General features: G+C 44.0%; 3 protein-coding genes across 13 annotated transcripts in view; 1 reads left to right on the forward strand and 2 right to left on the reverse strand.

The window, feature by feature from the left end:
- Nucleotides 1-109: 109 nt before the first annotated feature.
- Nucleotides 110-9,465, reverse strand: ccp110 (centriolar coiled-coil protein 110). The gene is made up of 14 exons (XM_086185805.1): nt 9,292-9,465; nt 8,446-8,651; nt 7,452-7,580; nt 4,289-5,474; nt 3,577-3,698; nt 3,099-3,276; nt 2,617-2,714; nt 2,410-2,526; nt 2,173-2,274; nt 1,942-2,058; nt 1,700-1,773; nt 1,549-1,614; nt 1,372-1,431; nt 110-843 (listed from the first exon to the last, which is right to left on the reverse strand). Exons 2-14 carry the CDS (start codon nt 8,599-8,601, stop codon nt 768-770), a joined length of 2,481 nt encoding a protein of 826 aa, XP_086041931.1. The 5' UTR covers nt 8,602-8,651; nt 9,292-9,465; the 3' UTR covers nt 110-767.
- A 1,269-nt stretch (nt 9,466-10,734) lies between these two features.
- LOC147245119 (uncharacterized) lies at nt 10,735-13,062 on the reverse strand. Of its 2 annotated transcripts, none has more exons than XM_086184970.1 (6): nt 12,916-13,062; nt 11,945-12,069; nt 11,826-11,861; nt 11,562-11,708; nt 11,348-11,466; nt 10,735-11,268 (listed from the first exon to the last, which is right to left on the reverse strand). In XM_086184970.1, the coding sequence occupies exons 1-6, from the start codon at nt 12,975-12,977 to the stop codon at nt 11,146-11,148; spliced, it is 612 nt and encodes a 203-aa protein (XP_086041096.1). In that variant the 5' UTR covers nt 12,978-13,062; the 3' UTR covers nt 10,735-11,145. The 2 variants fall into 2 exon arrangements, with proteins under 2 accessions (XP_086041096.1, XP_086041098.1); XM_086184972.1 differs by lacking the exon at nt 12,916-13,062 and adding an exon at nt 12,829-12,845 and having other exon boundaries at nt 10,737-11,268.
- sun1b (Sad1 and UNC84 domain containing 1b) overlaps nt 12,257-21,227 on the forward strand; it is a 28,398-nt gene continuing 19,427 nt past the window's right edge. For 4 of the 10 annotated variants that reach the window (XM_086184960.1, XM_086184965.1, XM_086184966.1 and 1 more), the window contains exons 1-2: nt 12,257-12,352; nt 18,602-18,699. In XM_086184960.1, coding sequence (XP_086041086.1) covers nt 12,311-12,352; nt 18,602-18,699 — 140 coding nt within the window. In that variant the 5' untranslated portion in view covers nt 12,257-12,310. Of the gene's footprint in view, nt 12,353-12,625; nt 12,787-15,161; nt 15,466-18,072; nt 18,299-18,601; nt 18,700-21,227 lie in introns of those variants that run through there. The other 6 variants (XM_086184963.1, XM_086184962.1, XM_086184961.1 and 3 more) reach the window with 6 other exon arrangements.

Consider the following 21,227-nt stretch of genomic DNA (forward strand, 5'->3'; position numbering starts at 1 on the left):
GCTCATCTATGAGACACAGGGTGCAGCTTCTGGCAAATTCAACAGTAAAACTTGTTTAGAGACTGAGCTCCAAACTAAATATATAATCATGAATCGCTTCAGATTATAATTTCAGGTTTTATTTCCGTGATATAAAACACAAGTCACGTTTTCAATTAAATATTCAGACACGCAGAAACGTCTTGTATGTACAAAAACGAAATACGGCACCACTAAATAAATAAAAGTAAAAACAGTATTGGTACTCAAAGCCCTTCAAACATAACATTAAAACAATACTCTTAAAAGTAGTCATATTCAGTTAAATGATTTGTACTACTCAGTTATAATGTTGTCGAGTCACTTACAGCAACAAGAACCACATGTTGATGAACACAGGAAGTGAGTACAGATGGTAAAGGCATAGTTTGTAGGCACAGTTGAAATTTTCTTTTTAGCGCCGGTCAACTAGTAGCTTGCAATAATGTACAGTTACTTGCTCACTAAAAAAAAAAAGAGAGAGAGCGAGAGCATAAAAGCTGCCTGCTCATCAAATACTCCAGCTACATGTGAAGAACAATCAATTAGTAAGGTAGGACAGTTGAAACCGACGGCACTGTGAAGAGAACACAGCAGTGAGCTAAAGTGTGCTAGTGATTACAATCATCTGAATATCAGAGGACACCTTAAAGACAACAATCTTGTTAGCAGCGCTGATATGGGTGTTTCAGAGGTCGAAGGTTTCTCTTCAAAAGATTCCAACTCAAGTTGACCGGTCGAGTCACCTGTTAACCCAGAGAGTGTTGCTTCCTCAGGTTGTCTAAGCGCCTCACTCTCTCCTCGGGGGTTTTTCTGTACCAGCTCCTGAGAGGAAACAGCCAAAAGTCATTCTCTTATGGCTTTTGAAAAATTAGCAGTTAAAGCCATACTTCTCTCAAAAAGCATGATTTGGCGTATCCAGAATTCACAAAACACCACCAAAAAAGTTTTATTTTGAAGGCAATGGCGACTGACTACTAATAAGTGTTATTTATGCAGTACTATGCTCCCCACTAGTCCACAAACACTGAATGAGAACATTTAGGCTCAACTCAGTTCTTCATGAGCATCGTGCCTGAAGTAGTGTTTTTGTCTGACTTTGGAGTCAACAACAAGTCACACTGAGGGGAGAAGAATGTCCGTGAGATTAATACACCTAAATGTGAGTTCTAGAAAGGCAAATTTCACTTTTTGGGGGGAAGCAATGCTTAAAAGCTGAATACATTTGTTTCTTTAGACCACTGCTTTGAGTGAGACTTTGCTGAAACTGTGTTGGAATCATAGTTCACTGTTGTGTAAGTTGCTAAAGCGCAACTGGTACTGATCTGTGTTGCATGAGGCGGTACAACTCACCCCTGGCGGTTCAGTTGGCCTGCAAGGGAAGTTTTTGGGCCTTGGCTTGACTTCAGGGCCCTGAAAAATAAAGAGAACAGCTTTTATAACACGTGACCACATGGAGAAATATAACACAACACAGGAAAGCTGTGTTTCTTTCTTCTTCTTTTTTTTCCTGTCTGTGCAAAGTACCACCTGTTGGTAGTAGGACTTTTTGGCTTCTGCTGCATCTTTCTAGCCTGCGCGGGGGATTCGCCCACCCTGGAAAAGGACAATTCCATAAAAATACAACTCAACTGAGAAAATGATCCCATTCACTAAATAATGCTTTGAAACCACAAGTTACCTCTTTTTCCTATCCAGAGATCTCTGCGTGGCAGCAGAGAGACCCCCTCTCTCCTTGGGGAACTTGGCCTTCTCCTGCAGATTTAACGCCATCGGTACAGACACACAGTTTAGGTTTAAAATAGCAGTACCGATATTTACACCATGAGGCCCCGCATTTATTTATAATCTGTTAATACTCAAAAAAGATCTCTTTTTGGACCCCTCTCTAAAGAAAGACCCTGGTCCATCATTTCAGGTTACCATGTCTCGTAGCCTCCTCTCTGCACGGAGCTCTCTATCCTGCTGAAGCAATGCTAATCGATCCGCCAGAGGCATTTTGAAGAAGATTTCATGGATGTCATAAAGGGCTGCACGTAACTGCAGGACAGGAGACATACACACAGTCTTTCTTACAGTCAGAGGGAACATTTTAACAAAAACTAAAGAGAGATGGCCCTCTGCTGTCTGTCAACAGTTACTGCACATTTGTACCTGAGCTCGAACTCTCTCCTGCAGGGAGAGATCTTGTGCTGAAAAGATGCTTCTCTTCTGCGGAGCTTCAGTCTGGAATGAGCGGATGACCTCCTGTGTATCCTGAGTACACACCCATTCAGAACATATTGGTAAAAACACACTGATGTCCAAGATTGTCACATGAGAAAATGTCATTGTTTTTGACCGTTCACATATTTTTGTTTATATTTGTGAATGGGAGATTTTTAATCTCACCACAATGGTCTGACACAGCTGTTTGACTTTTTCTGTTTTGAGCAACCTGCGTGTGAGGAAACCGCGAATAATAGCACCGATCCGGCACAGCGCTCTTTGTTGTTCCGCTGTCAGAACCTGGGAACACAACAAAATGTGAAGATAGGAACATAGAAGGTCAAGGAATACAGGCCATTGACTCCGTCCGGTCTTCTAGGACATCCTCACCAGACTTAGCCTGGCGCGTGGTCTGTTAGCTGCCCAAGTGGACCCCCACAGATAGACGGGAGGAGCAGACACACTAGAATTGGCAGGACTGGGAAAACCTGGAGAGATGTAAAGAGATATATTTGGTCACTTACAGTAAATCTAACCTGCACTAACATCGCAGAAGCTGCTTGTTCATTGAGAACAAGTTACTCTCTAGCCGTCATTGTCTGTAATAAAAACGTTTTTTTAGAAAAAGGATTTTGATTGCAAACGTTTGAAGATGTGCAAGTATTTTAGAATAATATAACTGAACATTACTGTAGTGGGTACCCGTAAAAACAATTTTGTTTTTACTATGTTTGAGATATTGACAATAAAGATGTAGGGATACTTTATACAGAAATACCTCAATTTACAAGAGAAGTATGTGGCAGACATACATCGTTCAGACTCATCTAACGGTCCATGCAGCTTTTTGTCAATAGGTATAGATTGGATACCTATGCTGTGTCCTGGTGATCGTTCAGCCGGTGTGTGGGCGGGGCTCAGTCCCGGGCAGGAGGGGCTCCCAACGTGACTGCTGTCACCCACAAGCTGGCGGTTCCACCTGCTAGTATCTCCGCTCAGCGGCCGCACACACTCCTGCTCCTTCAGTCTTCTCTCTGTCTCCTCAAGCTTCTAAACACACACACACACACACACACACACACACACACACACACACACACACACACAAACTTCAGTATTTTTTCATATCAGTCGTGTCTACAATTAAACAACCACACGCAGCCATCAATTGGTGAAGAGAGATACAGCAATCAATCAACTGTACCAGAGAATCAATGCTGCGTTGCAACCAAAGAACTGCTTTTCTTTAGCTTTTTTTCCTATAACTCATAAGATTCTACATTGAAAAACAAATCTTTTTTAGTATTTAATTCTATTCATAGTAGATATTTTGGGATTCCATTCACTGACCAGGCGGAGGCAGTGTTGCTCTTTCTCCTGCTCAGCCAGGAGCAGTGACATCTGCAAGGCGTGCTCCTCCTCCAGACACCGCTGCATGTCTTCCAGGGCCTGTGCTCGCCTCTGCGACTCCTCTGTTGGTGTAAACACACGCACAAAAACATTTATCTTATGCCTGCAAAACGTTCTAGCATTTCATCTCACTTTCCTTTATATTTCATTGAGATGATGAAATATAAATGGGAGTGATGGTAATTGAAGTGCTAATAATAACATATTTGTACATGAACACACTAATGTTCTGTTTTGTACGTTTATTCACGTCTGTGTTCTCCAGAGCCAGACAAGAAGAAAGATGACCTTCTCTCCTCTGCGCGCAGCAGGGGAGCAAGGAGACTTGCTCCTAAACATGGCCGACTTTGTAAGAGCGAATGAAACCAAACCAATATCCCGAACTTTAACTATTACCATATCAGAGAGGAAACTCCAGGTTTTGGAAGCTGAGTGGACAGAGGAACCTGCTCCCCCTCTACCATTCATAACACTAAACAAAATGAAGAGCCTTATGGTCTCTGTGGGCCCCTGCTCCCTTATGTACGAGAACAGAAGGCATCTCGCTCCTGGTTCTGGGGAGGACAGTAAATCAGCGGATTTCCAAAAAGTTGTCATGTTCCTTAAGATCCTGAGCTGCTTCAATATGGTGTATCCAGATGTAGAGACCTACCTGTTTTGCTTGCATGCGCCTCAGCTGCATTTCTGAGGACATTTGCTGTATACGGCACTTGAGGACTATCAGGCTCCACTCTCAGTTTGACCTGAACGGACTCAGGGGTCACATGTGGTCTCAGTAGCGAGGGTGAGGGATTCTCTACATCATATGAGCGATTCAAAGGGGCTGTGGGGCTTCGACGACTCGGGCCCAGCCGTGTAACTCCTGCCATGAAGCGAGGTACCCTTTCCTGACTGCGGTCTATATGATCGATTACGGACTGGTAGGTCTGCGATTGACTGTCCAAGGTGTGACAGCGCCGGCGAAAAGCTGAAGTCATATGGTCGTGGTGTCCCATCAGGCTTGGCCCCGAGGAGCTGACAGGGATACAGATTTCCTGTACTGGACTGGAACCACAGTGGCTGGATCTACGTGTGCCATTCCTGCTCAGACTACCAGCACCGTTACTACTTATTGAGCCCCACTGATCAGGAGATCTGGTGGCTCCAGGAGGAGCGTCTCCCCGTTCTGCCATGCTGGCACCCTCCCCTGACCTTCCTGGGCTTCGGGGAATAAGATCAGCTGGGCCAATGGGGAATGTGATGTGGATGTTCCCTGTAGAAACTGGGCGGGGTCTGCGTCTCTGTGCGTGAGGATTGATGCTGGACTCTGGACTGGGCAGACGAATATACTGATCAGGTAGACTAGGCAAGCCAGACTGTTGGGGTTTGGGGTCATACAGGGTTTGATGCTGGATCTGAGTCTGAGGTGGGCCAATGGGACTATGGTGCAAACTGAATCCAAACTCAACACCAGAGATGGGACTGCAAGTTTTATTCTCCTTTGAGCCAGTCTCAGACGGGGCTGTGGGGGTGGTGACCTGGGTGACCTTTGACTCATGCTGACTCTGCTCTCTCCTCACATACTCCCGTGATCGCTTAAGAAGGCTGTCCAAACTAATGTCCTCCTCCTCTTCCTCCTTATTCTTCTCCTCCCTAGCCACCTTCACTTCCTCCACTGCTTTGTAGCCATTGAGGATGAGGGCATCAGGTGAAGAGGCAGCAGGATGATCACTTGTCTGGAGCCCAAATCTAGACTCTCTGGACAGTTCGGGTGAGTCAGTGACCAGGGTGTAACCGCTGAGTGTTGCAGATCTAGAACCGGGCACCTCCTCAGCCTCTCCACTTGATACTTTATGAGCCTGTTCGGACATAGAAAGGGCTAATGATTAACAATCAAAATATAACAATAACGAGCCTTCGAATTAAAAAAAAATATTAAAAAGCTCAGATCTTTGGCTCCTGTGTAAAATGACCTGCTTATGTCTTCTCTACTAATGTTTCTTCAAGCAATAAACAACACCTAAAATGACGTGGATGTTGCAGGTCTTCTGGGGAGAAGCACAGCTGCATCTGGTATCGGAGGGAGAACAACACATATGTTGCATTCGGTCGTATAGAATTAGATAAATTCACACATTGAGAATAAAATGATTTTTTTTTCTGAATCAAACATTGAGTATAAAATTGGGACTAACCCTTATGAGACTCGAGCTCATCGCTTCTGACTTAAATATAAATCTTGACCAAAAATCCTCTCATTCAACCTGGAACCTTCATTCAAAGTCGGCCAGAGCAAATTTGCCTTTGAACGCCATGACTTTGAGTGAGACAAAACACAAAAACATTACGAGGTTAAAAATAGAGCCATCCAGGAAAAGTGTTGAGTCGGACAACTCGGCTTCAAGTCTGCAAATATCCCTGAAGATTGTGGGGCAGGGTATCATGATGCGTGCCACAATACCTGATACGCATCGCGATACTTGATATACAGCCATTCAACATGGATAATAAAGATAAAAATATCCCTTTTATGTCAAATATCTAAATAATATCACATAGTGTTATCTCCTAAAACAGAGGGAATCTCTATTCTGAGATCCAAAAGCATCTCATACATTTACTTTCATGTTTGATTTCTGCTATCGAATATAAACTTCAAGCCAATCCAATGTAGCATCAAAGACGATGAAAACATGACCTGAATCCAAAGAGACTCGGGTTTTATGTTAAAAAATGGGTACTACCAGATACATGTATGACTAAAATTGGACTTAATGACAAAATTGGGAAGGCACGGTGGTGCAGTGGTCAGCACTGTCGCCTCACAGCAAGAAGGTTCCGGGTTCGACCCAGGCTCCAGCACGGGATCTTTCTGTGAGGAGTCTGCATGTTCTCCTGTTCCTGTGTGGGTTCTCTCTGGTACTCCAGCTTCCTCCCACAGTCCAAAGACATCAAGAGGGGACGAGGCTGATTGATACTCTAAATTGACCGTGGGTGTGGCTGTGAGAGTGAATGGTTGTCTGTCTCTATGTGTTGGCCCTGTGATGGACTGGTGACCTGTCCAGGGTGAACCCCGCCTCTCACCGTAGATGCTGGAATAGGCTCCAGCCCCCCAGCGACCCTTACTGGTAAGGAATAAGCGGAAGATGACGATGGATGGATGGACAAAATTGGTTTTCTGTTACCTTTGGAAATTTTAAACCATCCATCCATTTTCTACTGCTTATCCTATTAAGGGTCATGGGGGGGGGGGGTGGAGCCTATCCCAGCAGCCTTCAGGCGAGAGGCAGGGTTCACCCTGGACAGGTCACCAGTCCATCACAGGACCAACACATCGAGACAGACAACCATTCACACTCACAGCCACACCTACGGTCAATTTAGAGCATCAAGTAACCACACAGCCGGGGCTCAAATGGGAACCTTCTTGCTGTGAGACAACAGCGCGAACCACTGCACCACCGTGCCGCCCAAATTTTAAACCATTAGGCTCCAAAAATACACAAATATGTATTTTCTATGCCAGAAAATATCGTTGGTGTATATTACTACTAGTGATTTTTAAAGGGAATTTAGTAAATCTACTGCAGTAGAGAAGTAAATTACTTGTTTCCTTTGTGCTTTCTGTAAATATATCATTCACTTCCAAGGTGTTTCTGTACTCGATTGAATGCCAGTGATCCGTAACTGCTGTTGAACTGTTTGTTGGACTGAAGACTTGAAGAGTCAGTTTTGTTGTAGGATACAAGTAAAATGTATGTTTTTTTTGGAAGCCCGTTACATTTTCACATGTATTTTACAAACCATGTATTGGGTTATCATCTAGCGTTACTCGCCTGGACTCCATCCAGGATGTCTCGAACCTGGACCAAAAGCTTGCTCTTCTGGTGGCTCTGCCGGTCCACTTGCAGCTGGACCGCCCTCCGTCTATGCTCCACCATCTCACGCCGCTGCTCGGCATTCAACTGGAAAATGAAAACACACACACACATGCACGCACATACACACACACACACATACACACACACACACAGTTTTTACTCTACTCAAACAGCTCTTGAAAATACTCAGTCTCAAACCCTTTATCATCAAATCAGAATCGCTGCTACCAATGTAACTCATATTAACTTTTGTTTGTGTTTTGATCAAGATGTTGTTGTTTTTTTGTCTTACTTTCATGCAGAGAGGAAAACAACAGCAGGATTGCTTCATGTCAGATATTAGGATTTGTGGTTTCACCCAGCGGTTGTGAGTATGAAACACGAGTGGAGACGCATGTTTAAAAGCCACTGTCTAAACTTCGGATGAACCCTGTCTTTATTATCAAGTTCTAAAGGTACAAAATGTATTTTCTGAAGTGTGCTTGTGATTTCTTTCCCCTCCATTTAGGAACTTTAATAAAAACTGCAATCTCTTACACTGTTGTTGACATTCATGTGACTGGAGGAGAAATCATCAAATCAAACGCCTTCCTCTTTATCATTTGGCTCTTCTTGAGAACCCATGTCAGCAGCAGGTAGATTCTCCAGACTAACACCAAACTCCATGTTTCTCATCATCACTTCTCTTCTCCGTCTTTCTGCTGCCAACTGCTGATCTGCTCGTCAGTGTGTGGTTTTAGATTTCTGCGCCTCTCAAAAAGTCATCATTCACATTCTTGACATTGTTACATGGTGACCCAAATGCGTGAGTTGTGTTTTCTGTCACTATGCAAAGAGGAAACTCACAGTAGGAGTTGTCACGGATATAAAGCCTCTCTAATGGAAACCGACCAAACCTTGAAGCAACGCACAAACACCAGATCCTCATATCTGTTTCTTCCTTCCATACCAGAGGTGAAAGCACTGCTCTTCCGTGGAAGCGGATGACAGAAGAAGCCTTCCATGGCTCGCGTGTCGCCTTCTTGAATTTCCCTTCCTCCTGCAGTAGGGCCAGACTCCGCAGACAGAACTCCTCGTAGCTTTCCATCTCTGGACCCCCACACATCCACTCGTACAACAGGGAATACACACCATGTAGCCTCGTCCGTCATCAAGCTGTTTAAAATAAAAGTGAGGAGTTCGATGTCAACTGTCCAGGGGTGTGTGTGTGAGTGTGTGTGAGAGAGAGAGAGGGGGGGGGGGGGGAGCATCTAGGATCATAAGTAGAAAAGCAGGACAAATTGCCTGCAACAAAGGAGGGCCTGTCTGCTCTTAGTGGCTTTATCAGACTCATCACATTCCTGCCATTCCTCTCCAGCAGACCTTGCTGGGGACTGACTTCCACTTCCGTGTGCACAGTTGGAGAGAGAACCGTGTGTTTAATAATCGATATCTGACGGGCTGACATGGAGGGGCGTTAGCGAGGCTGTTGTAGGTCAAGTTAAAACGAACAGGCTTTGTGATCTTTAGAATTCTCACACACTCTGCAGATTTAAAGCATCATAATAATACAGATTTAATTCAAAGTGGTGTCCTCACGATGATGCTGGAGGTCCAGTCGGCTACAGCCCCCCCCCCCCCCCCCATTTAGCATGAATGTCACAGCCTAGTAAAAGAGGGTGGTTTTCTTTTTTCATAAGCAGCTATTAAGTTAGATTTAGGTTCAAATATATTATTTATCGGTATGTGTGATATTACTGCATCTACTGAAGCCACTCAGTCCAGATGTGCCCGCCCCTTCGCTACCATTTCTTACCCTCAAATCCAGAAAAAGGTGACGTCTCCTCTCTTTCCCCTGCTTCTCGCCTCCTTTGAGAAACGACAAAATTTAGCTGAGGAACAGAAAACCGGCGAAGAGAAATCTTGCGGGGTTTTTTTCCCCCCCTCTCTCAATCTCGGTTGTCCATCATCACCGTCATCCCCATCAACTCTTCCGGGCTCCAACAGCGCCTCCTAGCAACAGCGGGCGGGTCGCGTTCCAATATAGTTTCGGCGACCTGAGCGATATAAACTTCATGGTGGTAGTTGATTCTAAATAGTTGAAATCACATATAAATAGATAAATTAATCTGATTTCCTCTATTTCTCAATGTTTCCGGACTGGTACGCTGACATTATTTAAAGGGAGTTCTGGACTAGAAGACACTGAAGGGTGGTAGGGTTGGAGAAATGGAACGGGTCCCTTGGTTAGCTCGCCTTTAAAAATCCTCTCATTTGTGACGGATTAAAATTAATTATAATTCCGTTGTTCATGACATGCAAACGTAATCTTGGTCACTGCATCCTGCAGCATTGCTATTTCTGGAATATATGCTGCGCCGGTGTTAGTAAAACACGTTCATTTCGGACGTCATGTGCAGAAATCTAACTTAATCTTAGGTTTGTCATTGTATTCTGCTTCAAGATTTAAAGAGGTGGTGACAAAGCAGATGCTCTGTAAATCTTTTTATTGCCTGATGTTTTAAATAGCAAATCGACTGTATTTATACATCAGGGTTGCCTCGGTCACTGGTTCATTCACACATGGTGTGATGGTCCAGTATCTTGCTCAAGGACACTTTGAAAAAGGGATCAAACCAGAAACCCTCCATGTACCACCGTGAGCCCTACGCTGCTCCAATATTGTCCTTGTGTATTCCAGATTACCAAACCAAAATACAATCATCAACAAACATTGCCACAGAAAGCTCAAGTGTGTAACGGTTGAGAGGCTGTGTGTGTGTGTGTGTGTGTGTGTGTGTGTGGGGGGGGGGGGGGTGTCTGAGGTCCAAACAGAGTTTGATATTCCAGTTTGGGGGCGGCACGGTGGTGCAGTGGTCAGCACTGTCGCCTCACAGCAAGAGGGTTCAGGGTTCAAGTCCCGGCTCCATCACGGGATCTTTCTGTGTGGAGTCTGCATGTTCTCCCTGTTCCTGTGTGGGTTCTCTCTGGTACTCCAGCTTCCTCCCACAGTCCAAAGACATCAAGAGGGGACGAGGCTGATTGATACTCTAAATTGACCGTGGGTGTGACTGTGAGTGTGAATGGTTGTCTGTCCATATGTGTTGGCCCTGTGATGGACTGGGGATCCGTCTAGAGTGAACCCTGCCTCTCACCTGAAGGATGTTGGGATAGGCTCCACCCCCCCCCCCCCCCAGCAACCCTTAACAGGATAAACTGTAGAGGATGGATGGATGGATGGATGGATGGATGGATAAGTTCATCATGGAAGTAAGTGCTGCTAACCAAAACTGCTTTCAGTCTTTTTAGTGCCATGGGGTCCAACGTTCTGACCCTGCAATATGTGAGTCATTTTATGGGGAAAAATGCACCACAAAAGAGTCATGAAAAGCATCCCTCCTCACCTCAATGGTCAGTCTTGTGGCCTCGATTTTAAATGTTTTTTTCCGATGAACACCGTATTGTAGTCACATTAAACACATTCCTAAATAAAGGGGCTTTACCATAAAATATGGCGGACAGATATCCTTGGACTTTGTTTCTTGGAAAATTGTGACGCTGCTTTTCTCCATATTTCAGTTATGTGTTTATTAAACTGACAATGAAATAAAATTTAAAAAAAAAACAGAACATCATAACAACAAACCTTCAATAGTCAGTCACACAATTTTCACATCTCATCTTTTGAGTGCACAGATGAACCTGAATGTACAGGCTGAGAGATGCGCAAGCGCTCCTTGTTGTCATGCAGAAGCGCATCGATGTCCCTCTCTGTAAAGGGGAGTTTGGAATCCTGTTGCAAAGATTGAACATTAAACAATGTCACAATTCATAATGGGTATTAGTTGTAAGACACTGTACTTATTGCCTACCTCAAAAGACTGACGTTTGACCCCGACACACGCTCTGGACTGCTCGTAGCACAGAACGATATCCAGGTGCTTTGGGTTTTTAGCCACCAAAGCAGCGTGGAACTGGTTGTGGTGAGATTCTGAGCCAAGATTAGAGAATAAATCATTAATCTGAGTGTAAAAAAAAAAAGAAAAAGAAAATACCATGCACAACCCTCTGACATCCTGACCGTACCTAACAGGTGCAGGCAGGCGGATGCGATTTTGTCTTTAGAGAAATGTTTGCCGGACGGCAGTTTCTCACACACATCCCCACTAAGGAGGGTCTCAACTAGGGTGTGTCTGCCCCCAGCTGGAGCGTCCTTCAGGGCCTCCTCAACCTCTAGAGGGCAGTAGGAATATATTCACTCTGTTGACACTCCTCTGAGTACAGATCCAAATAATGAGCAAATGATAGTTATTATAGTTCTGTGTAACATTTTTGATGTCTCCTCTTTACCTTTTGCTGTTGCCAGGCAACTTTCGCAGTAGATGTCTGTCAAACAGTTAACAGAAATCAAAGCTATCAAAAATAACACAAAGACCAAAACATGTCAGGCGGAATTTGTTTGAACTTACGGCGATCCACGTCTTCAGTCAACACAGGAAGAAAGCAGCAGCAGCTCATGACAAACAGTATAGTTTTCATTGTTGGTGAGAAAGAAGACCAGCCACAAGCCCAGAGAACTAACAGCTTTCTCCACCTGAGGAGACGTCAAATAAAAGCAGCTATTTGTGCACGGGATCCTCTCTGACACATAATATGATCACATGACCTCTGGAACAATAGGATGACATCATCATTGTCATCATCATCATTCCACATATGACCCGTTTTTCAGGTTTTCTCTGCCTTTATGAGGAACGTGCTCGCACACTGAGCTGTGTTTGGTCTCTGATGTCAGGAGTCAATATATATAACTCTCTTTGAGGTTTAGGGACTTCATGAAACGGAGACAGCAAAAAGAACACAAGACCACCTCAGAGGTAAAGAGCACAAAGATTACAAAACAAACACTATGTCACATTAAACAGGTGGTGCTCACTTTTACTGACATGCCTGAGGGGCTACTTAAACTAGTGGTCTCTTTTGGTCATAAATCAATACATTAATATATAATAGAGAGACAGCTTGGTAAGTTTAAAGCAGGGGATTTATTTTTAAATTAGAAGCCACTATGTGGCGCTGTTCTATGCCACTGTCAGCTAAATGTAGCCTATATATGGTCATTTTTACCATATTTGGAATGAGGCGTGGTGTGACGCAGCGGTTGTGAGCGGAAAATGTGACCGTGTGCGGGAAAGGCGAACGTTAGAAGCAGGTCCTCTTTTGCAGTCGGTGAAGTTTGGACCAGAAGTAGACGTTTCTATGACTCCATGATAGAGACGAAACGCCGGTCGGCAGTCAAGTCAGCATGTGAGTGAGTGACGCAAATTCATTCTTACACATAACGACTACATACCGTCTATGTGTGTTAAAGCTCGACACAAACTCAGGTGTGTTAAACGCGCTGAAATGGGTCCATGGTGCGTAGCGGTGTTGTCATTACCCTGCAACGGAGAGTTTCTTGAATTCCGTGTGAAAAGGTTTTCTACGGGGGTTTTGGTGCATTGCCAGGAAGTGAAACTGCACATGTGAGAAGATTCAGACTCTGGGCTCTCGTCCCTCCGCGCTCTGCCCTTAAAGAGGAAGCTAGAAGTCTGCGTGGAGGTTTGACAATGAACGTGTGTGTTCTGTTGGACGTGTAATCTGAAACAGGGCGGGTAGCTGGGTACGGTCTGATACCCGACTTCTAAAGTTCACGTTTGGTTACAAAAGTCGGTGAAGTACATGTTGTCCAGCAGGTGGCGCCTCGCTCAAACGCGTCTGTGAGGAACCTCCTACAGTCAGCTGTCGAGAACGTAGGCGCCCCTGATTCTGGAACAATACACATCTGTAAGTGTGTATTTAATGGTCGTTGGTTTTGGTTTTGGTTTTTTGCCGTGATGTAATTCATGACATCCAAACATGATTGTGCTGTGCACACAGTAGGGCAGCATAATCCGTCGAATTTAAATGAAAATGCTGCAATTTTCAAACTGCATGAAGGTGCAATATTTAGTTGATGTTCAAGGTGTATCCAAATATCATTTTTTAATCAATTGTTTCTTATTCCACAACTTAAAAGATCCCTATTTAATATAGATGCACTCAAAAATCATGCTTTGATCATTTTAATGTTATTCATTGAAAATGAGAATCATGATAATTCGATTATTATTATTGCAATTCGATTTTTTTTCAAAACAAAAATCGATCTTTAGAAAACATTCGATCTTGACAATACAAATTAAATTAGACAACAACAAAAAGCCAAAGAAATACACTGGTATCTGAATTTCTGTAGAATTAAAAATATTCCCGAGATTGGTAACTGGAGGAGGAACAGATTGAGAGGTTGTTAAACCTACCTTTCTTCTGTGAAAGTGGATATAAAAGGATGGAAATCTATTTGCACCACATTGACACTAAGGAAGTGGCTCACCATGGTGCTGATAAGTTCTACCTCAGCTGTATGTTCTTCCAATCTCTGTGTCGTTGTCAACTTGCTTGTTTTTTTTTTTTTAATTGCTGTTGTTTTTGTGTTTTTTTTTTTTTATAAAGACAGCAGGAAACTCTAGTTTTTGGAGTAACGTCTTGTCTGAAAATCTCCTCTCATCCTACATTTTCTCTCTGTCCACGTTAAATTTACTCTTCGAAACGATTCGCGCTGGAGTTGCGCACCCAGCGATGACGAGTCACGTGTCCAGCTCTCTGGTCATTTTTAAACTTGTCTCTGTTTTGGGTTCTGGGACTTAGTGAGGGTTTTAGCACTCTGATTATTCCTGATCTGGATTTGACTGGAAAGGAGATTTGATTTGGCCGAGTGGTCGGCCTTTGATCTTCTAATCATATTTCTTCATTTTATGGTAAGAATTGATCTAATTTCTGTGGGGAAATGATAACGACAGTTTGACGTAGTGAAGGTCGAAGGTCGTGATCTTTTTTTGGGGGGGGGGGGGGCTGGGAGCCTGAATTCCCTCATTTGCATGTTTAACTCATTAGATTGTATCTAAATTAACATATTTTCGGTGAGCAGTGTTGCTACTTTGTGTTGCCAGGGCTGCAGGTTTTTACTGTCCTTAGTGCTTCTTGGTCAGTTCTTTCTTTCTTTCTTTCTGTCTTTCAATTTTTTAAACAAGTTCTTAAAAAGTGAGTTTCACAGGTGATTTAAATATTTTTTTCTAATTAAAATATCAGTATTTGGCACGAATGTGTCGATTATACTGCAAGAGGAAGTATCAGCATATACTGTAGTATATATTTAAAGGCTTCACTAGTACATGCCTACATTTATGGAATAGCATTCTGCAGAGGGACATCGAAGGCAAGATAAGATGTGTGTACATATACACAGTGTGTATGTACGGTACATATATTTACACACACACACACTACTTAAGGCACACTTGCATACACGTATTGAAACAACTGAAATTGTTTCAATATGGACTAAATCACGCTTCTGTCTCCCCCTGCTTTCATGACTCTGCATGATGCTCGACAGCTAAAACACGCCAATATCCGCCGTGTCCAGACTGCCTGGTGCTCTGCGGTTCTGAGGTGGGGGGCTTCGGTGTCACACCAACAATGGTGTGAGTCTTCTTTATGCTCGCAGCCCCAGCAGCTGTCGGGACTGTGTGGTGGGAGCATGCCGCTGCAGCGGTGCGGTTTTCCTCCAATAGATTTAAAGAGCGCGTCCTGACCGACAATAGACGGCAGGCCGGGAGTGGGAGGATCAGCTCGGCGATCCTTCTGGCTTTGTTACGCCAGGGAAGCCATTTTGGAACTCCTGCTTGTCGTGCACTAGCATAACACAACACCAGCTACTTGTAAACTTTTGTGTCTTTGCATACGAAAACCAACGTTGGAGAGCTGTCAGTGCGCAGCGAAAGATTACCGCAAGATTCCCGTGTGTCCGGATTACTGGCAGAAGTTACGCGTCCTCCCCTAAGGGACTAGTGTGGATCTTCTTTTGCTCGTTTCAGAATGAAAACATATATGGACTCCAAGCATACGGGCAAGTTGTCATGCAACCGTATTCATCAGCAAACACTCCAAGCGACACGTTTCTGTCGCGGATTTGCCGTTTTCGTTTCATCCCGACAGATTCGTGTCTTCGCTGTGCTCCTGTTACCCGCAACTGTTTTGACAACGACCGCAATCTCGGGCCTCATTCCCAGAGCCGACCTCCTCACAGATCTGCTCTTACTATCGAATACGTTTTGTTTTTATACACCGAATCCGACTGCTAGAATTGTCCCTCAATAACATGGAAGCGTTAATTGCGCCTGAATGTTCAAAAATGAAATTCTGCGTCTTTGCGCAAGGCTGTGAGTGGCGGCGCCGTCTACATACATGGCGTCTAAAATTAGCACCGAGCGACGTGAGAATCTTACGGGCTTATATGTCATCTGCTCCTACTCTATTTGTAGTTGTTGTCGATTTGATTACGCTGCCGAGTAGTTTGGACATACGCGCACTAGCCTGAGGACAGTTGGCGGCAGGTGGTTGGCGTGGAGTAGCGTGCAAAACAGATGTGCGACACATGCAGGTGTCGGATGGGAAATGTGTGTCGCATGTTTACACTGTAGTGATATGTGTGTGTGTGTGTGTGTGTGCTGCCAGCGTGGTCTGATCATGTTCAGCCTGTCTCCTGAATGCTAATGCTAATGTAAAGTATCCATTATTCTCCTCTCTAGTTTTATAGCTGCAGAATGTTCATGTAGCATCATAGCAGAAGTCCATGGGTCAAAAACTAATCCTGGATTTATTAAAGTAGCCACCCCCCCCCCCACACACACACACACAGAGATATTTGTTCCTGCTTATCCGTCTTTTCAGCTTGAAGACTTTGGGGTTTGGATTTGAAACATGATTACAATTACTGGTTGGAGACTTTAGTGGTGGATTTTAGGAAAAGCGTCTGGTTTCATGGCTCTGAGCTGTTGCATCAGTTCTGTGTTTGCTCTCCCGAGATGAGAGGTGGTTCTGGTCCTGGATCTGAGGGAGGTCTGGTTAATGGCCCAGAGAGCAGAGGGCTGCTTGAGCTGGAGGACAAACCGTATCGATATTTGTAAAGTGTGAGTGTGGTCTTTAGGGGAAGCTCAGTGAATGGAGGTGAAAGGGTATGATGTCATCAAAGGACATAGTGTGGGACCGCCTACATGTATGTTAGCTGATACGCTGACGTGATGCTGGAGTTTCAGAGGGTTCGACTCTTTTTTCTTTTTTTTTTTTAACTTTTAGGAGTCCAAACTTCTAACGGACTCGGGACAGACTGTTCTCATGCGTTTGGCTCTTAAGTTCTGTAAAACGGCAACATGAAGCTGGTGTTAGTAGGTGACTGTCAGTGGTATCACATGATATGATAATGATCCTTTAATAGCAGCGATCCTCGGCCTCCATGAACACGCACTTCTGCTATGCTCCACAGAAGAACCAGAGGCAGCGCTTTCCTCTGTGTTTCATCAGTGATCAACACATCTGTCCACAGATCTACATCGATAAATATGGACCCCTAATTGGCAACAAATGGGTCTTTTTATTTTATCCTCAGATTTCACCAGGCCGACACACGCAGTTGAAACTGGTTCACAGTCATGAGCACATACCGGTGTGTGTGTGTGTGTTTCTTGTCTCCTTCTGATTGGCTGGCGTGTGGCTCCTCACTGATATTTTTAGCTCTGCTCATAGTGGTTGTACTTGGAGCACTTGATATTTTTCGGAGGTGACTCTCGGTTCAAAGGTTTGAGGGCGACTGTAATGCAGGCGTCTAGGGGCTAAACTATACATACTAGCACGGGCGGTGTGTGTGAGGGAAACCATCCCAGACTTTGAAAACCCCTGAAAGAGAATACTCGCTTTCTTTCTTTCTTTCTCTCTCTCTGTCTCTGTCTCTCTCTCTCTCTCTCTCTCTCTCATTCTAGTTTATTTGCTCATTTTATAAGATGACATTCAATCCTTATTCAATTTTCTCATTAATTCTACGGTTTCAGTCAACAAAAAGGAGAGAAAAGAGGAAAACCTGACACCTGCCTCTATCTTAATAATGTTCTTCTTCTTAGTAATATCATAAAATTTAAGACAGAGATGTCCTCAGCAGTACATACTAAAACAATTACTGCTGTCACACCAGTTATATTGTTGAATTGTATTAATACATATAAGAAAATACATATAAAAGCATGAAGATGCAAAACAAACATTTGTGCAGTGCTCTTTCCTTAAGGTTTTCTTTTTAACTAAATTATCAGCAATAGCAAACTTTTACTAAATAAAAGTAATAGCATTTGTGCAGTACTGCTTGACATACACTTGCTTTTTGCAGTTCTATAATGAATCCTACGGCACTCGTTAATTAGCCTGTTAGGACCAGAAATACTTGTTTGATCAAACAGTCTGACTTTGTCATTTTAGAGAGTTTGTATATGTTGATCATACATGTACTCATTTAACCGCTGCTAATTATTTACGCTAACGTGTTTGTGCGGCCTGTCAACATAAGGCAGGTTTGAATGTGAGAGGCAGAACCTTCAGGCCAGTTGTTTCCCGCCCGTTGCCTTAACCTCAGCCCCACCCCTCTGTTTCATAATACTGCTTTTTTCTGTGTGTGGCGCTCACACAAGCAGCCACAGTGGGAGAGTAGCTGCCCTGGCAGGAGCCTGCTCAGAGCGAAACAGAGAGAAACCTAGAGAGAGAGAGAGCGAGCGAGCGAGCGAGCGAGGGGACCATCAGTTGCTCCGTCCGGTCTCTACCAGCCTGACAAGGGAAGAAAGGACAAGTTATTCGTTGCTGCCTCCCTCACTGGTGTCCTCTGTCAACAACCAGCCGGAGCCAAGATGCAGGAAGAGGTTTGGCCAAAGGCAGAATCAGAGTAGCGTTGTTGTGTTCTTTTGGGGGGTGGGGGGGTCTGTTTGTGAGAGCGAGGCAGAAACTAGTGCTATCTTGGAGAGCAGCCCAGTGAATTGAGAATTTGGAAAGAGGCATTAACGCTGAGGCAGAACGTACTTCTCTGCATTACAACACGTTTAACACAGAGAGACATGCTGAACATGACAGTGTTTGTGTGTGTGTGCGCTCATTAACCCCCCACCCCCTAACATGTCAGCTTTGGCTTATAGCGTGCTATCCTTTTGCATCCTTGATTCTTACAGTCTAAACAAAGAAGAATGACCATGGATTTTTCTCAGCTGCACACGTACATGCCACCACAGTGTGCCCCGGAGAACACCGGCTATACCTACTCTCTCAGGTGAGACCTTGGCGCTGCAGCGTCTCAACAGCTAGGCATCTCAGTTACTGTCACGTGTGGCTCCCGGAAGCTCAGAGAATTCACTTAGAATGTAATGTAGTTGTCCCCGCTGTATTTAATCAACGGCTTCATGTCCTGGAGCATAATTGGACCTCATCACATGCTTTGTTGCTTTGATTGATTTGAGTTTGTGGTTCAGTGTTGTCCGTTAAGTCGTGTATTAGTAGGTTTTCTAGGTGCCAAATGATCCCGAGGTGACTTTGCACTCACTGCGTCTGAACTGGTTCTGCACCTTTTTGCTTCCCACTTTTGCAGAGCTTTTAAAGACTTGACGGACCTCCCCTCGATTTGTGTTTAGTGACTCTGCAGGTTTGCGCGGCTGTCTTTCTCTCAGCTGATTCATAATTGTGATCATTAGCTTCCCTATTATATAAGAAGTGAATTATGAATGCAATCACTAGAGTCGGATATAGTCTCTTTTTTTTTTTTGTACATTGTGTTTTGTTTTTGTTGTATGTTTTTCTGTAACTTCCAGAAGTTCTTTTCCCCTTAAAATGTGGTTGTGGTTTGATGACTCAGCCTCATGATTCAGTTGGTATGTGTGGGGAATCAGCGAGTCTTCCACAGGGTATAAACAAAGTGCAGTTAATTTTCTTAAATAGTGGAGTCACAATACCCCATTTTACTTTGCTCTAAACTCCGGACCCACAGACACTTAGGCACATACCATCTCTGTAACACGAGTCTCTCCCGTCTTGCCCCTCCTTCCTGTGTGTACATTGTCTCTAACGCTCCTCAAGGCGAGGGCGTGGTTGCCACTTCACCAGGAAGGTCTGAGCATGTGAAGGAATGTTACTGTCTTCAGTAATGTCACCGCTGCTATCGGCGGAAAGGTGGCGCGTAGGTCAGGAAATGAAATATGGCTTTTTACTCTATTTCTGGCTTTAGGGAAAGGAAGAGTTATTGCATGACTGAGGCTACGAATTTGAACTGTTATTATGTTTTACAGCAGTGTTTTGCAGAAGAGTGAAAACCGGCAGGTCTCAGTGTGTTGTGCTGGTTTCCATTTAACTCGACAGGTTCAGGCTGTGGTGACATGCATGTGGGTACGCCATGTTGAATGTGTTGGCACCTGTGGGAATGGCATTGAAGTGCAGTGAGAATTATAGCCTGTTGGATGCAAGTGGGGAGCTTGAATGTCACTGAAGACACTTAAGATATTCCACTCAACTACGCTGAGAGTTGGAGCACCAGCTAACTGTTTTTCTTGATGACACCTTACAAAGCCTGAGCCGGTACTACCACCATGCTAGATTCTGTTCAGCAGCCCACTTGAGGCTCACGCTCGACCTGTCAGACTTGTTAAATACTTCACCAATACAAATATTGTAGCTTAATTATTTGCACATTGCTATTTGTATTTCCATTCAAATGTTTTTTTAAGCTGTTGATTTGAAGACACGGAAATGCACTTTCAGCAGTGTTTCCATCAACTGGTTAGAGGTAGAAGGTGGCGGTATGGGCAGTGTACATGGCTGTAACAGATGGTAGAAGACAACCCTAAAATGGAGAGGTCTTGTGGAGTTGCCTTCGGCTGGACAAGTTGGAATTGTTTTGAAATACCCTGCTAAGATAAAGATTCGCTAATGTTACCTCAGGGTTTATTCGGGGGGCGGGGGGGACTTTTCTTTTTTCTTCTTTTTATAAAATATCTCCATTTCTCGCATTAAAATTTGTGGATGGAAACTCAACCAGGTGCATACCTGCTGTTGATTCACAGCTGTCTGCACCTTTCGGGTGCTTGTGCTAAATTTTGCTTTAAAGGAGTTTGGCTAAATATGGAGCAATCAGGTCCTGAGCAGAATGAAGGTGATGTGAACAGTCACGAGCCACGCCACTCCGAGTTGTTCTCTACCATCATTATGCTGATTTTTGAGTCCAGAATCAAAACTTCACAATAATAATTTGTGAACAATATTTCACCTTTTTAAAAAGCAGATTTTGCCTCTGAAATCCTTGAGCTTGAGCTCAAAAATATTTTTTTCCCTTCTCGCATCACTTTTTTGACTCAAACGCAGCCACATATATTAGCTTGATGCTAATGTGGACTGATGGCTAATTACAGCAACAACTGTCTGTTTACACTCGTGGGTGCATCGTCCAGTGTTAGCAATATCTTCTATCCAGCCGTATGCTCTGTAATCCGTTTTGAGAGTTGGTAAACAGACATTTAAAAAAAATTTGGGGGGGGGGGGGTTGGCAGTTTTGTTGTTGTCAGCCTACAGCAGCCATTAGGTTACAGGCAAATATATACGTGGCTGACTCTTTCTGCATTCTGCTGTCACAACGATGTAATGCTGCTCAAGACACCTATTTGTTGTGAGTACTTGGAAAACCAAAGTAGTCTTTTTGTGTGTGTGTGTGTGTGTGTGTGTGTGTGTGGAGGGTGGGGGGGGGGTAAAGTCCTGCTTTAAAATCATGGCATCTCATCCTGTTTGGCTTTTTTGACAATGATGCAGCAAAAAAAA

The sequence above is a fragment of the Aulostomus chinensis genome, chromosome 18 (assembly GCF_037954235.1).
Source record: "Aulostomus chinensis isolate RoL2024-O1b breed Wild chromosome 18, RoL_Achi_v1.0, whole genome shotgun sequence".
Taxonomy (NCBI): Eukaryota; Metazoa; Chordata; class Actinopteri; order Syngnathiformes; family Aulostomidae; genus Aulostomus; species Aulostomus chinensis.

Excerpts from the sequence above, each read along its gene's own strand:
- ccp110 (XM_086185805.1), bottom strand. The coding sequence starts at position 8,601 with ATGTGTGGGGGTCCAGAGATGGAAAGCTACGAGGAGTTCTGTCTGCGG. Across the intron at positions 5,475-7,451 it reads ACATCCTGGATGGAGTCCAG|GCTCATAAAGTATCAAGTGG; the intron begins GCGAGTAACGCT and ends ATGTCCGAACAG. Across the intron at positions 844-1,371 it reads GGCCAACTGAACCGCCAGGG|GAGCTGGTACAGAAAAACCC; the intron begins GTGAGTTGTACC and ends GTTTCCTCTCAG.
- LOC147245119 (XM_086184970.1), bottom strand. The coding sequence starts at position 12,977 with ATGCACCAAAACCCCCGTAGAAAACCTTTTCACACGGAATTCAAGAAA. Across the intron at positions 11,862-11,944 it reads GACTGAAGACGTGGATCGCC|ACATCTACTGCGAAAGTTGC; the intron begins GTAAGTTCAAAC and ends ACTGTTTGACAG. Across the intron at positions 11,467-11,561 it reads CGCCTGCCTGCACCTGTTAG|AATCTCACCACAACCAGTTC; the intron begins GTACGGTCAGGA and ends ATCTTGGCTCAG.